This window comes from Chlorocebus sabaeus, chromosome X, assembly GCF_047675955.1.
Source record: "Chlorocebus sabaeus isolate Y175 chromosome X, mChlSab1.0.hap1, whole genome shotgun sequence".
In the NCBI taxonomy this organism is placed as follows: domain Eukaryota; kingdom Metazoa; phylum Chordata; class Mammalia; order Primates; family Cercopithecidae; genus Chlorocebus; species Chlorocebus sabaeus.
Window position 1 is genome coordinate 5,226,905 of NC_132933.1, and position 17,426 is coordinate 5,244,330.

General features: G+C 37.2%; 1 protein-coding gene across 2 annotated transcripts in view; it reads right to left on the minus strand.

Moving 5' to 3' along the window:
• Positions 1 to 17,426, minus strand: part of MTM1 (myotubularin 1) — a 103,249-nt gene that overhangs the window by 12,492 nt on the left and 73,331 nt on the right. For both annotated transcript variants that reach the window (XM_037989278.1, XM_037989277.1), the window contains exons 9-13: positions 13,386 to 13,574; positions 9,388 to 9,573; positions 2,669 to 2,875; positions 912 to 1,004; positions 181 to 294 (exon numbers count right to left, since the gene is read on the minus strand). In XM_037989278.1, the coding sequence (XP_037845206.1) occupies positions 181 to 294; positions 912 to 1,004; positions 2,669 to 2,875; positions 9,388 to 9,573; positions 13,386 to 13,574 (789 nt within the window). The remainder of the gene's footprint in view (positions 1 to 180; positions 295 to 911; positions 1,005 to 2,668; positions 2,876 to 9,387; positions 9,574 to 13,385; positions 13,575 to 17,426) is intronic.

Sequence of the window (17,426 nt, forward strand, 5' to 3'; positions counted from 1 at the left end):
ACCCAGCCTCAGGTTTTCCTTTATAGAGCACAAAATGCATACATTTAATGTAATTCCTACTCTTTGAGGTCAAAGACAGTGTCTTACAAGCTAATCATATTTTTATATTTCATGGCAGACTACATACATTTTGGCAAGCCTAATATATAACAACAACAAAAAATTAGCATTTTAACTCACCTGTCTTTCTCGAGCAGATTCACAGTTGAATAAGAAAGTACCAAATCGGCAACTATACAGATGATCCAAAATTATAATCAAAAATTGTTCATTGAATTCAAAAGCTGTAGGGAACTAAACAAAAGCAAGCAAACAAAGCATGAAAAACCGGGACTGAAACTTTATAAAAGTAGAAAGATACACCATAGAAGTAAACAAATGCTGCCACATTGTAGGGCTCTAGGAAGGACAGCAGAGGCTGTAATCTGCACACATACTACAGTTGTTCTTTTTTTGGCAGTATATATAGGACTGAGCACTTTAAGTTTTAAATAAAGCAATAAAGAGGAAAAGGAGATAAACAGGCTGATTTTCTGGGTTCTCCTGCAGGTACAGTGTGGTTTAGTTATTTAAGGTATTATGAGATAGCAGACACAGCTATATAGAAGTGTCAGTGTAAAATATATATAAACGACAACTTGGTACTGTCAATTCATTGATCTTCCACTAGTAGAGATAACAGTTAAATATTTAATTTTTAAAACTTTTTAAGGGAAAATCCCAGATATATCAACAGTAGCAGGAATAAAAAGGTGAACACTCATATACCTGGCTTCTGCAATTATTCACACATGACCAGTCGTGCTTCATCTCTATCTCTACCCTATATTATTTTGGGGTCAAATCCCAACCATTATATTGTTTAATTTAAACATTAAGTCGAATGTATTTTCATCCCACATATTCCTTACCTGTTTTGACATTTGCCACACACAATCAATAAACTGGAGAAAAATAGGAGAACGGTCAGCATCGGTGTGGTTTTTATCACCATGACCTATTCGCTGAAATAAATTGATGAAGATAATTTGTTTTAATTAATGGGTACAAAACTGAGAAAGCATATAACACAAAATGTGACAATACAATTCAGCAATCTGCCTTCTAAATGCCAAGTTTCTCAGAGAGGAAATAATATATACTTCCATGGCAATATAGGCAATGTAAGGTTTCAAAATAATGGAAATTAAGTATATAAACGTCTGTAAAATACCAATAGAAACTGCCAAAGAATCATCATCCTAGGTGATTGTTACAATTATTTCATATGATTGGAATTTTGTATGAGTCCTAAACAGCTATAGATAGAATGGACATGATTATCCTACATAGTATGTTAGCAATACACTCAACCTAGTTCTTTCAGTTGCAAAGAGAACAATCCTAAAGTTTCAAGACTTAAAATCATGTCCAAAAGGTATGATTATTAGAATTAAATGTTCTTTCTCTCTTAAAAACAAGAAAAAACCAAAAAATCTCACAATGTATTCATTTACTAAACAATGATTCTTTCTATGGCTGGGTGTGGTGGCTCACACCTGTAATCCCAGCACTTTGGGAGGCTGAGGCGGGCGCATCACGAGGTCAAGAGTTTGAGACCAGCCTGGCTAACATGGTGAAACCCCATTTCTACTAAAAATACAAAAAATTAGCTGGGCATGGTGGTGCACGCCTGTAATCCCAGCTACTCGGGAGGCTGAGGCAGGAGAATCGCTTGAACTCAGGAGGTGGAGGTTGCAGTGAGCCGAGATCACGCCATTGCACTCCAGCTTGGGCAACAAGGGCGAAACTCTATCTCAAACAAACAAACAAAACAAAACAAAAACACAATGATTCTTTCTACTTGAAAATGTTATTCACACTATGAAACCTGGGTGAAGGCTAAAAGGATACAGAGCAGTGTTTCTGAAAGGGTAGCCTACGGATCTCATTCATGAGAATCACTGGGGAGCTGGGTCAAAATGTGTATTCAAAGGGCATCTGGAAATAAGACCTAGGAATATGAATTATAATAGGTTCTTTTGATGATTTCATTTAAAAAAATTCTTGGGGGATTATTTTTTAAAACTTATTTTTATTTTTGAGAGAGAAATTTATATACATTGACTGTGTACAATATGTTTTGAAGTATATATACATTGTAGAATGACTGAATATACCAATTAGCATACACATTACCTCACAGTTACCATTTTTGTGGTAAGAAAACTTTACATCCATTCTTTTAACATTGTTCAAGAATATATTAACTATAGTCACCATGTTATACAATAGTGCTTTTGAACTTATTCATTTCTTGATGATTTAAAAAATGCATATCAGAAATAAAAGCCTCAACTAAAAGTCTATAAAATATATTTGACTCTAATAGCTATATTATTTGAGAAAGAATTGTCTATCTTCCTTCTCTTAGGAAATTTCAACGTAAACATTTCCATGAAGATTCTTTGTATTACTTTCAAGTGAAACTGCGAACAGTGCAGATGGATAAACATGTCACTTTTTAAAAAGACTTTCACTACCCAAGGCATCATGCATTTTCAAACTCGTAAAGTTTTTATTACACTCCTCAGATTTTCATTGTAATATTGAATATGTAATTTAACAACTAGTTTTAAAATCGCGAATGGTAGTGATCTATTTTTAGAAATTAGCTTTGCTTACTTACAGATGCAAATTTATGTCCAAAACTTATCCATTCTTTTTGCACCAATATTTCAAACCCTTCAATGCTCCTATAGAAGCTATCCAACATCAGCATGGCCAAGGATGTCAGCTGAGCAGTCCTGTCCCATCCGTCACTGCAATGCACAAGCACCGAACTCTTCCCTGAAGAAACTTTGTCTGCTACTTGAATGGCTCCTGTCAAAACGAGCTGACAAAGAAAAATATGTGAGTCAGTAGGGAGCTATAAGATACTGCTTAAATTTGATAGTTTTTAAACTTAGAAAAAGCCATGCTTTAAAATATTAATATCCAGAACAAAGATTTATCAAAATGAAACACTAAGAGCTGCAGGATCTGTTGATTATCCTCTACAGACACTGCATTTGAATGTGCGTAGGTATTAAAAAACAAACCCAAACAAACCAAAAGCCAAACTGCATCCCAAACTTATTTTCATGGATGTGACTGTGATAGTGTGCTAGGGCTGTCATAAAGTACCACAAACTATGAGGCTTAAACAACAAAAATATATTGTCTCACAGTTCTGGAGGCTAGAAGTTTGAGACCAAGGTGCTGGCAGTGCCACGCTAATCACTAAAGATCTTTTCCAGGTCACTCTTCTAGCTTCTGGTTGTTCCTTGGCTTGTGGCAGCATAACTTCAATCTTCACATGGCAGTCTCACTGTGTGTGTGTGTCTGTGTCCAAATTTCTTTTTATAAGGACACTAGTCATAACAAAGTAAGGGCCCACATGACTCCAGTACAGTTTCATTTCAACTAAACATGTCTGCAGAGACCTTATTTTCAAATAGGGTCACACTCTGAGGTACGGGGGGTCAGGACTTCAACATATACATTTTTGAAGGACAAAAATTCAACCCATAACAGTGATCAGATTTAAAAAAAAATCACTGACCCAACAGGTTGCGTCTAGACTGTAAAAGTCTGATACAGTGAAATCCACCTTTTGACCTTTAAATTGGCAATATATCAACTCTTGTTTGGCTCATAAGCAGTAGGGTACTTAAAGCATTCTAATAAAAATTTGAGACTTAGAAGTATCAATAAATTTATGTATATAATGGGTTATTGCTATGATGTCATTTTTTGATGATTCATGCATTTACAGAAATATACTTTATAAACCATGGAATATACCCATCCTGAGTGTGAGTGCAATAAGACTTAGCAAATTTATACAGTTGTGCAGTTATCACCATAATGTAGTTGTAGAACACCCACATTACCCAAAAAGTTTACCCGTGCCATCTAAGGTCAATCCTTCTCCCACCTTGAGCCCCAGGCAACCATTGATTTGCTTCCTGTCCCTATAGTTTGCCTTTACTAGAAATTTTACATAAATAGAATAATGCAATAGGTGGCCTTTTGTGACTGGCTTCTTTCACTTAGCATCATGTTTTCAAGGTTGATCTGTGTTGTAGCATGAATCAGTACTTCCTTCCTTCTCATGGTCACATACCCTTCCATTGTATGTAGATAGACCACATGTTATTTATCCATTAATCAACTGACAGACATTTGGTTGTTTCTAGCATTTGGTTACTATGAATAGTGCTGGCGTGAACTTTTGCATACACATTTTTTGAAGGGACACACTGTTTTTATTTCTCTTGGGTAAAATATCTTGGAGTGAAATGGTTGGATCATATGGTGAATGCATGTTTAATTCTTTAAAGAAACTGCCAAACTATTTTCAAAAGTGGTTGTACCATTTCACATTCTCACAATGTATGAGAGTTCCATCTTTTCACATGTGTATCAACAATTTGTATATATTATGTTATTTTGGGTTGGTTTTTAAAAGACTTCTTCCATGGAGCTTCCAAAATTCTAGCAGCCATGCAACAGACATCTGTTACAGTCATTTTACCCAATTCAAGGAAATGGAAATGGAAATGGAAATTCGTTTATTTTAACTAATTCACGGAAAAGGCAGACCAAGTGAAATATCCTATGTATGAGGGTTGAAAAATTACCTACTGGATACAATACTCACTATTCGGGTGATAGGTACACTAGAAGCCCAAACCTCACTATGCAATATATCCATGTGACAAACCTGTACATTTACCCCTTGAATCTACAAAAATAAAGAAATGTAACTTCATTAGTTTTACATATACAATGTAACTAAAGATAAGTGGATAAAGTAGTGCCAAGAAGGAAAGGTTAAGGGACCTAAGGATGCCCGTCACATCAATTAGCTGTACAAAATCCATTACTCCTAAAATGACTAGAGCTGTTTATTTCTTCAAGCATTTTAAGTATTCTCCTTGAAATTCTGTTTACAATTTTCATTGGAAGTACTTCTGAAGAAACGGCTGTTGAGAAGCAATGGTAATATACTAGATCTTGAGTCCAGTTTAATGAAGTTGGGGTTCTAATGCATTTTTACAGAGGGCAACTCTCACTTGAGATACTTCCCTCACTTATAATTAAAAAAAAAAGGATTCAATCTCAGCCAATTATTTTGAAAAATTAGTTGTGTTCCAATTAAGTATTAATTCCCACAATCACTTCTTACAGAAACAGCTATAATTATCTAATAAAACTAAACCAGAGTTTTAAAAACACATGACCAAAAACTTAAATAATCTGATGGACTCGTGACTGATGAAAGAAATGACAGCCATCAAGCAGTATACATCACAGTAGTTAAGAGCACTGGTTCTATGGCTGAAGACCTGGGCCTGAAACCTCATTCCACTTTCGATATCTCGTGCTTTGGGCCAATTGAGTAACCATGGTTTCTTTCTCTCTACTGTGAAGAAATGAGCAATATCCCTATTAGCTTGTCTTGGGCTAAACAATGCTCCCCATAAAGTGCTGACATTGAGCATAGGCTCAATGACGGCTAGCTACCATCCAAGAAGGCCAAAATAACATGATACTTTAAAAGAAGAAGGACTATACGGGAAGAGTACTGTATTGAAAAGGACAAAGAGAAAATACAAGCTCCAGACACTACAGAGTCCTCCTTCCACCCTGCTGGGGCTGTCAGTGAACTGCAATGATGATTTGAGAGGCATGCTAAGGATGGTGATTTTCTCATTGCAAAAGGCTTGCCCTGGTTTCATACACTGAGTGGTGACACCATTTCACCAGATTACAGGTTAGTGATGGCCACTCCACCTGTCAGCAGACCCAGGGCTATAAAATAGTATAGGAGGCTGAATAATGGTCACCAAAAATGTCCAGGTCCTAATCCCTGGAACCTGTGTATACTACCTCACATGGTAATAGGGACTTTGTGGATGTGATCAAGTTAGTGATTTTGAGATGACAGATAATTCCGGATTATCCAGGTGGGCCCTAAATTACATCACACAAATCCTGATATGAGAGAGGCAGAGGGAGATTTCATACAGACAGAAGAGGGGAAGGCAATGTGACCACAGAGGCAGAGGATGGAATGATGTGCCCACAAGAAGCTGGAAGAGGCAGGGAATGGATTTTCCCCTTGTTCCATCCAGTATTCTAGGTCCAACTCAAGGCTATCCGCAACTCTGCTCCACTGTTTGAATTGCTATGATGTGACTGATGCCTGAGAAGCCCCGAGTCAGATATCATTACAGGTTTCCACCTGGACTCCAGTCTCCTGGTACCTCCTTTGGCTTCTGTACAGAACAATGACAGTTTCTTCCATTTCTTTCATATCCCCTTTGCTATAGACAAAACTATAAAACCTTAGAGAGGCCTCTTAAAACATTTCCCACATTTCTTAAGTGCTAACTTCCATACTTCATCTTTTGCAGATGGCCTTACCTCCTAACTTCCTCAGACATCTGAGCCATTGAACAAGACCTACTTTCACCCAGTCTCTCTTCCTTGTATCTAGCTCAGAGTAGCAGCTGAGCCACCTTGCCAATAACTCCTGTACGTGTGCTCTCTCTTTTTTAAAAAAATCTTTTCCTCTTATTTACAAAAGTAATATATATTCCCTGGGAAAAAATGGAGAAAACATAGGCCTATTACTCAGAAAGAATAATTATTCACATATTGGTGGATACTTTTCTAAACTCTGTATGTGTGTGTGCTTAAAACTTTTCTTGTACATTTAGGTGGTTTCCAATGCTTATCCACTTTTTGTTTTTTAAAGAGATGGGGACTTCTTCTGTCACCCAGGCTGGAATGCAGTGGTACAATCATATTAATAGGTCACTGCAGCCTGAAAATTCCTGGGCTCAAACAATCTTCCTGCCTCTGCCTCCTGAGTAGTTGGGACTACAGTTGTGCACCACCACAACTATTTTTTGTTTGTTTGTTTGTCTGAGTTTTGTAAGAAGCAGGGTCATACTATGTTGCCCAGGCTGGTCTCAAACTCCTGGGCTCAAGCAATCCTCCCGCTTTGACCTCCCAAAGCACTGGGACTATAGGCATGAGCCACCATGCTGGCTCTGTTTTTCCACTATCATGAGCATTCTAGTATATTCATGTTTTCAGACCTGTGTGATTATTTCCCTTAAAAAAAAAATCCTGAAGTAAATCTTTTCTCTTTGTCTACAAAACAGGCTAAAGCTTCCCATGACTTGAAAAGCCCTTCTCATAGTCATATGATCCTCAACACTTCCCCCTTCCTTAACTCCCTCTCTTTTTAAAAGAACAGTCGATATTCATTACCTCTATTTTCTCTCTCACGCCCACCACATCACTAGACAACCCCAAGGTCATAAAGGACCTCGTTAATAAACCTCCTTCAAGTACCACTGACCCTTTCTTCTTAAGACCCTTTCTTTACCTTCCAATATCCTCCTTTGATGTCCATTTCTCTCATATGCCTCCTTCACTGAGCTCCACTTCTTACCTCCTGCCCTGAATACAAACAGGCCCAAAGCTCCACTCAAAGTCCTTTGATCTCTTCCCCACACATCCTCTCAGAAACTACATTAAAGGGCTTTGCTTGCATTTGTTGCCCAATAGCTGACTGCCCAACCGACATCTCAGTGTTAAGTCTCTATTTTGGGTTCTACTTTGCAGAAAGCCTGCCTGTTAGACACCACCAGGTGGATGACCCACCACTACCCCAAATGCATGGTGTTTCTCTTGACCAAGGTCCCAATCAAATCTTATTTTTATTTTGCCTGACTTTCATTTTTTTATGAATTTGTCATCCTTACCAATGAATTGTGGGGAAAAAAAAAAAAAAAAACTAATTGTGACAACTAAATATGTGATACCTCAATGGGAGGGATCCTTGAACAGAAAAAGGACATTAGGTGAAAGCTGAGAAAATCCAAATACAGTATGAACTGCATTAATAATGAGTTAATAATGTCTAAATATTGATTCATTAGTTGTGACAAATGTACCGTACAATGTGACATGCCATAGTTGTGAGCAGTGTAAGATGTCAATAAAGAGAAAAACTGGGTTGGGTACATGCGAACTTTCTATAGTACTTTTACAATTTTTCTGTAAATTGAAAACTATTGTAAAATAAACAGTTTTATTTTGTTTTTTATGTTAGACCTTGTGAATGGGAAAATGGTATAAGACTTTAAGGAGGTTCACATATGATTGAAGAGATGATAGGTATGTGTAAAAAGAGACAAAATGTATAGCAAAGTCAGTGGAAGGAACATTCCCTTTGAGATTCGGTGGGATTTGATCTGGTCCTTGAAGAAAGTGGAAGGATGGGGAAATCCATTCTAGAGAAAGAGGACGACCTAGACAAAGGCCTAGAAACAGGCGTAAGTGAGATGGAATTAGGAAGAGTAAGGATTTCCGTAGTTGCAGGTTAATCTACAAACCGGCAGAAGCCAGATGAACAGGGCCGTGACTGTCAGGTTAGGCTGTTGGGAGCCCCCGGAGGTTTTGGAATAGCAGGATATTTTAGCAAAATGTTCTGTCAGCTGCTTATAGAATAGATAGGAGAGGGAAGGAAGAGAAAACAGAACCATTTTAAGAGTGCAAAGACAGGGGTAGTAATGGCCTAGTTTGAATAATGCCAGTGTGAGGGTGAGGGGACTATGAGAGTGACAGAAATGTTTCCAAGGAAGGGCCTGTGGTACTTTATGATTAGCTAGGTGCAGGAGCTAAAGAAATGTAGGATGATACCAAGAGGGTGAGCCTGGCTAGCTGAGAAAAGCATGCCACCATTTGCAGATGAAGGGTAAGTTGGAAAACAAAATTTGACTAGAGAACGTATCTTAATAATTCACCTATATATTAAAGCTGACTTTTTGTTTGTTTACAGAACTAAAGGGTTTCTAAAAGTGTTAGTTCCCTCAGATCGCTTCAAGTACTTTTTAAAAAGTGGAGGATTATTGATGCCTTTATCAGGATTGAAAATAATAAAACACAAAATCAATTCTTTAAAATAAGTCATTTGAGATTAGTTTCAAAAAAAAAAAAAAAACTGACCACCTCTATCTAGGTCCAAAGACATTATACCCAGTAATGATTAGATAATAAATTGGCTATTCGTAAATAAACCTGCATGAAAGACTGAACGACTTAATACTGAAAGATGGAAAGAGATGTCTTTGCACACTCTAAATATATTCCGGAGTGATGATGTGAAATCTTTAATTTAGGTAAGCAAATTATAAAGCAACATAAAACTGTCAAATGTGGTCCTATACTACAAAGTTTCTCTCTCAATGTCCATTTTTTTTAAGGAATTTAAAAATATCTCCATTCCACCAAACAATTACATTCTTGTTTATATATGCAAATATTTTAACAAAATATACTTGCCTTGATATGTTCTAACCAATGAGTAGACTCCAAACTGGACAACCAATGAGATTCTTCTACATTAGGATAAACAATGTCCTTCACTTTTTTTAAAGATTCCCGCATAACATGAATATTATGAATGTCTAAGAAGAAAAGTTCGGCGTTATGATATGCATCATCACTTTCATATCCTCCTCCTGTTGCCTAAGAAACAACATGAAATACAAACAATCAGTTGAGTTTTCTATTTCATTAGAAACTTACACAAATATTTCTAAAGTTATTTGTCCTCCAAATAACCCCAAATCCGCCATTTAAATGAATAATTGATGTGACTTGACTTCCTAGCCAACAATAAGTCTCAAAAACATTATGTCATACTTTAAGCTGAAAAAAAGACAGAAGGCTGGCAATTTCCTGGGGAATCTGTATTCCTAAGGAAAAAAATCATCCTCAAAATGCTCTATAATTAATAGCTCTTCTTCCGGATCTGGAAAGGCAAAAGCAGGTTGTGAAAGGTCCTCGTTCTCCATTAGTTTTGTATCTCTAATAGTACTCTTCAGGGGGAATGGGGGAGGCAGCCAGACTGAGGCAGCAGCAGGCACCTCTGGCTCTGTAACATCACTCACGTAGGACGTGATGCATTAGAGGAAAACAACAGGCCCTGGAGTCAGACCCAGGCTGATAGCTCAGCTTCAGCTTCTCCTTGCCATGTGATCTGGGACAAGGCACTTAACATTTCTAAGCCTCAACATCCTCTCCTGTAAAATAGAGGATAATATTACCTAGGTCTCATACTATTAAAGGAACCACACTCTATTATAATAGCTAATGCCAGCCACTATTTAATGAACTCCTATGACATCCCAGGTACTGTGACTCTTGCTTTACATAATTTTATCTCTTCAGCAGTGCTGCAAGATAGGTATTACTATCCCCATTTTGCCAATGAGAAAACAGAAACCCAGAGATGCTAGTTAACTATCCCCTAAGTCACATAGGTAGTAAGTGGCATTTAAATCTATGTCTGCCTTCAAAGCTCACACTTTTTCTACTAAACGATGACTATTTCTCTGCTATGCAAACACCGACAACAGAGCGCTGCACATAGTGAGCTCTGAAAGAATAAAAGATTTCAAGAGGAGACAAGATGGCTATCGCCTACTGCAGCACCTACAAGTATTAACTTGCCAGAGCAGGCTTTGGTTCATCTTCACAGCATGTGAAGAGTGCCCATTTTCCACACTGACAAAGAGATGCTATGGTTTCATTTAGGAATCTGGCTGCATTCTGCTTAAATGTTTTGAAATGGCATAGAACACGTGGCCTTTGGCCCTTTAAGAAAAAGTTCAACAGTTCTGAGACTTGCAAAGAAAGCAATATTATACTAACTCCAGAGTGCCTGTAGGAACAGAACAGGGAAACATCTGCCTGGGGCTGAAGAGGAAAGGAGAAGTCACCAGACAAATGTGCCATAGCTACAATATGCCTATTTTCTCTTTATTAATAACAATGGTAGGAATATAAGCTTGTAGCCATGGATAGAAGGGCCAAAGAAACTTAGGTTTAGTTTTTTGGGGTTTTTTTTCCCTGGAGTTAGTCACAGAGAAAGGTTTCCTGCAGAAGTAAGGCTACCATCCATTTAGGTTTCAAACCTGGAGACCTATGTTAAAAGCCAGAAATCTTGGTCTCCAAAGACTCTAGGCAAGAAAATACACCTAGGCAGAAATATTTCTTTAGAGTTTGCTCTAAATAGTATCACTAGTAAGTAGACAGTAAACATTCACAGTGTTGTTTTAAAAAAGTTATTAGCTAATAAATAAGCGATTTATTATTTAAGTGGGCCACTTTCTCCTCTTCCTGCTTCTCTACACATGCAGTTTTTAAATAGTTGTGGTGATTTTCAAAGAGATTCTTGAAACTGGAGTTCTCTTCATAAATAACCGAAAATAAGTGAAAAAATAAAAGGAAAAATATACTTTATTACTCATCGCTAATGTTTCTGGTAAAAACAGACATTAGCACAGTTCCACATTAATTCATCACGATGTACTGCCACAAAAATAGAAGCGGCTTGCTGCTAGATCTCACCGATCCTTGGATTTTGTTTAATTTAAAATGATGTGCTGTTGCTTGTTGCATCTGGGGATGTAAATTTCTAAATATTCGTAAGGGAGGAACAATTAGATCCAAGGAGAACAGAAGATCAGAAAGGGCAACAATCAATTAGTCAAGCACACACTGAGTTCCTGAAAGTTCAAATTCTACATCTCTGGTTACTTTTGAAGTGTTCTTTCTGGTTTTCCTTTCTTCAACAAAAAAGAACAATGTAGATTACCTAGAACGATGATGTAAAGATCTACGGGCCTGTTGCTATGGATATAGACGACTAGCAGAGAGACACAGCAGAAGGAGGGGGACACAAGTGAGCTTTTTAAAAGAATGACAGAGATCTGTAAAGCTTAGGCTTTTTCCCTGATATTTTCCTTCCCTTGACTCCTAAGAGGACTAGAAATGGAGGCTTGTTTCCTGAGTGTTAAAAAGGCCTTCAGGAATTCTATTTCTAGAATGAGCTTTAGAGTTAATTAGTGTATCCATTTCATGCATTTTAATAATCTAAAATATTCTTTGTAAATACTTCATTGTAATGCTATATCATATCTATTTCAGGCTAAATATGTACATGAAAATATTGCATTAAATATATATGTATTCACTCTGAATTATATATGAAAGATAATAGTAACAGAGATATATAAAATTAAGGACAATCCAAGAAGACATTTAGATTTAGATTTCATTTCCTGAATGTTTCACTTACGATTCCTAATTTACTTGTCAATTTAGCTTACTGATTGCTTCACATATAATTTCAAAATCATCTCTGGACCAAAAAACAACCATAGTAACAAACAGCTGGTTCAAAAGCATGCATGGGGATGGGGAGGTGGCCCAGAATTAAACCTGTAGGACAGAAGATCCGTGCGCAAATAATGAAGAGTTGAGCTGTGCATGCATGCAGTCTGACACATCCTAGTGCAGACAGACATCACAGATTCCACTGGGAAGCTGCTGCACCTATCTGAGCTGCTCAAGAACTTGTTTTGCTTTCTGGTTCTTATGTTCTGAATAATTGAAGATGCTAGACAAATAACCTCAGGATAAGCAATGTCTTAAATATGATGAAATTTAAGCCTACAGCAGATGAGAAACAATAAATCTGAAAGCTGGAATAGGAGTGAGCAATTTAGGGCAGGCCCCTTGTGAGCATTTCAAAGTGACAGCAATGATGGGAGGAGAAGGAAAAGAAAAACAACAAAAAGGAGAAATAGAACGCAAAATGCACACCAATCTGGGGCCATTTAGCATAGGAGCAAACAGCCATACACCTTGCAGCAGCTTCTGAAGGCAACACTGTGCAGTCACTGATGTTCATGATGACCCTAATCAATTTTAAGTGCATTCAGCATATTCTGTTTACAGCAAAAAGTCAATTGAGACAGACTTCTTTGAAAATGGTCAACTTTGTGTATATGTTTGTGCTTGGAAAACTCACATACGTGGATTTACTCATTTCTTGAATTATCTTATGTAAATGAGAATACACATATGTGAGTATATACGGGTATGGGGGAGGGAGTGTTTGGGTAGCATACAAATTTAGTATTTTAATAATTACAGCTTCCCATAGCTCCTTACAGATGCCTCAATAGTGTACACAATGAGTGATCATCCACAGCTGAAAGGGCTTTAAAGAGAATCTAACTTTTTCCTGCCAAGGTCCTGGCCAAAACCCAACTTCAGAGTCTAGACATGCCTATTTACCTAAAGTTTATTTGCATTTGATTTTGATGTATTCAATTTTAAGTTTTGTGATTACAACTACTTTAAGAGAACTGGTTTTCTTAACTATTAATTTAAACCCATGTGTTTCTATACCATGGCAAAAACATTCACAGAAAACACTGCATTCCATATGTAAGCTAAGTGTCCAGCACATCACTAAGTCCACTCACCTTGTTGGCCACTGCATTTACGCTGGGTCTTGCATCATAGATGGTGAGTTTGGAAATCTGTTTATTAGTCTCCCTGATAACATCGAGATATTTCTCATCATCTTTATTTCGTTTCCCACTCATACCGACAAGAGGCTGACTGCAACGCACAATGACTGTCTTATTTTCTGGATGAATCCATGACAGCACCTATGGTTAGGTCAGAAAGTTTAAGCTATCAAGAAAGCCAATCTCCAAGCAAACAATTAAAACTGCAAACCATAAAGCACTGATAGTTACCAAGAAGTGAATCTGATAGTGCTAAAATAGAATACTTGTTCAATTGCAATCTCACTGTGTGCGTGTGCCCAGAGACATGCATTTAATAATATAACTCAGGAACAAGTACAACTACCAGTCTTTTCTTAATTAGCACCACATCCAATAGAAATTAATTGCTTACCTAAAAATAGTTATATCACTTAAAGGAAATTGAAGGCTTGATCCTATTTTAATTATGTAGCTTGCACTGGATTTGTTATCATATAGAAGCAGCTTTGGCAAAAAGTGAGAGGTAAAGGAAATCGTCTCTGGTACAATATGTTTCTCATAATACCAACTCATGTCTACAGATCATTTTCCCGACAGTCTCAATTCTAGAATCTAACACAGGAAGGAAGAAAACCCAAGGGGAGCAAAACGAATCTCAAGACAGCCCAAAGAGCGAAGGTCTGCTTGTCTCCACAGTGCAATGTGGACATCCACTGCCTAGGAGAGCTCATCAAATCCTGATTCAGAACCTGCCTTCTCTAATTTTATACACAAGTCTAGTACATTTGCTCCCTGGTTTCCAAGCTCATAGCATGTGAAAAGTAATACACATAAAAGGTAGCTAATAATGTAATATACCAAAAATGACAGAATTGTACACTTGAGATGGGAAATTGTTTGGTATGCGAAGTAGATCTCAATAAAGCTGTTAAAAATGGGGAGCTGGAGAACTGCAGCACAGTGGGCGACAATGTGGACTTTGGGGTCTAGTGCCATCTCTGCCACGGCTCTAACCTCAGGCATTTCAGTCGCAGCTTCTCTGGCTTTCCTTTCCTCTTCCATAAAATGGGGAGAATAATATAATCTCATAGGGTTGCTGGGTGGCCTGAAGAAGAATGCCCAGAAAGTCTGCAATAAACACTGGCTCGTGTTAGCTTATAGAGGCAGGCCCAGCAGCCAGGAAAGTCAGTTAACAAAAACTACAAAATGCAGACACAAAGAACTAAAGAAGCATAACCATGTGGGCTTACTCAACATAACACCAAATTCCCTGATGTCTCTGAAGTTACCTACCTCACGATGGCAACGACAAACATTGATGTTTATAAAAATGAGTGTTTATAATGACAACAGGTTATTGAGAAAAGATTACACGATAATATTTATTCATTCTCAGAACAAATATGGTCCTTGCACCATAACAGAGATCAATTAAAAACACCATCGTAGCCCCTGCCTAAGAGTCCAAAAGCTCAGAACTGGGAGCCTTGGAGAAGGTACTAGTAGGACCTAAACCTCCACCTTCCAATCTATAATGCACAGCACATATGAGATCTGCCTTCCCTTCCCTCTATGGCCCTGGTATCAAGAGAGACAAGAGACGTGAGATCACTTTAAAGGAGTTATTTGCTACACATTTAAAAGATTTATTATTTGAGAAAGACCCTCATCAAGTTGTAAATTTCAGTCAGACCGTAGGCAATGGCTTCCCTCCCCCAACCCCTCTTCTCTTTGTGGTGCCATGTTAGGAAATGCTACTCCTCTGAGTTGTTTCACCTCTTAATTTCTTTGCAGGAGGGGGGATTCTTACTAGTTTTTGAAAAGGATGCTTATTACAGAGCTAAATAGGTACAAGTAATGTTCATTTCACAGCATCAACTACCATGAGTGCCTTTACAGTACATGGCACTGTATTATTCTTATTAAAATTAATATCTAGAAGCCATAATTAAGGAAGTACACAAATATCTAACCACTGAAAGATGTTTATTACAGCATTATTTATAATAGCAAAAGATTAAGCAGAAGCTGAATGTCTCACAATGGAAAACTGATTAAATAAATCTTGGTACACCTACACCCCGGCATATGAGCGGATCATATTTAGCAACATGGGAAGCTGTTTACAAGATACTGCTAGATAGAAAAAGACACAAATTATAGAATAATTTCTATAGACTGAGACACAAATTATAGAATAATTTCACTTTTTTCAAATATATATATATATTTAGAAGGAACATATATATATGTTTAGAAGGAAGTCTGAAAGGATATATACCAACAATGTTAACACTGGTTCTCACTAGGTGGCAGACTCCTTTTTGCTTATCAGTATTTTTTATAATGCTTAAAATGAACGTGCATTACTTGTACACTAAAGACTCACAAAATTAAGACAAATCTGTTTGAGAATAAGAGAATACATTAATGGAAACATTTAATGCACATTGATTATTTCTCTACCCAGCGATATTTTATTATAGTTTGTATCTTATTTATACACGAAATAAGATCTCTTTCCCATCACTTCCTTTTGTATTTTTACATGAGCTTTTATAAAAAGAACCGACTATCAGATATTAATGATTTCACATTAAAGGCACATATGTTTTCTGGGTGTAAGCAAAGCTCCGAGACTTAGCCAACAGCCGGGTGGTTAAAAAGTATACTGAAAAGAACATACTACCATGCTTAATAGTACCTAATAGTAGATCTCTAAATATGTAGAGGTGATGGGGAACTTAGTCTTTCCTATAAAAGCTATTTTAGGAAAAATAAATATAAATTGGTGGCCACGATAAAGTAAGAAGGATCAATAACATGACTAAATAAAAAGTTAGGAAATTCTGTCTGCTCTACAGTGGACACTCATTCATTCAGAATAATGGGGACTACTGGATCAAGATGGTAACCAAGCATGGTGGAAAGGGCACAGTTGTTTAATGTTCTCTGTTTCAAATCCCATGGAATACACCTACATACACAAATGACACAGTAGGTGCTCAATAAATATGAACTGAATGAATACATGAACAAAACTGAGCCAGGTGACCCTAGCCCAGTTGTCCTTGTGAGCAAGGCATGTATTATTAGCAAGACAGCCAGCCAGGGTAGGGGTGTAGTCTGTGGCTATGGTACAGAAGAGCATGTCCAAACAGAGCACAGGAAGACTGAACTTGTAACCCTAGCTTCATTAGCACCATGTTCTAACAACATGAGCTAAAGAATATACTTTCAAGTACAATTTATATCGTGAAGATATGGACACTAGTAACTAGAGAAGTAAATTTTTAAAAAATCATTAATAAGGCATTTATTAATTTTAATGGGTAAAATAATAGTGCTATAGTGGAAAAACATGACAGACACTGCCTTAGCAGAATAATCACAGTTAACATCACTAATAATGGGACAAATCAACAGCATGTCTCCTGAGGTGGTGCACTGAGAACACAGCATCACTTCTGCGGTTTTATGGCTAGAAGTGTGTTAACAAGTGAATTAAAAAAAAATTACAATTCATATTAGGCTGACAGAATACAAAGTATTGCACAAATATCCTTTTAAGGAAAAAAATGTCTAGACTTGAAGAAGGCAAGGTGACATTAAGTCTTAACTTCTTCAACCTTTGTTTTTAAACATTTACTTAGTAGAAAAAAAAAACCCAATGTACTTATGACAGACCCTGAAAATTAGCAGGGGAGAATATCTAAATTTTTAGTCAATTTTTGTCAATGTTAGACAGTATGACATGCCCATTAATATTTAAGGACCAAAAGAGAGCTTTGTGAACTAGGTGCAATGATACCGTATGGATACTGTCTGGAATAATCTATACTTGACTCCAGTTAGACAATGGTATTGGGGCAGCCTGCAAAGGTGATGGGGGTGAGCTCATGGTGAGTATATGTCAAAGTCTGTGCTGACACACTCTATAACAAGACAGTGTGTTCTTTCCAGCATGATTTATCTGACATTTATCAAGAGCCTATCATATAGTATCACATA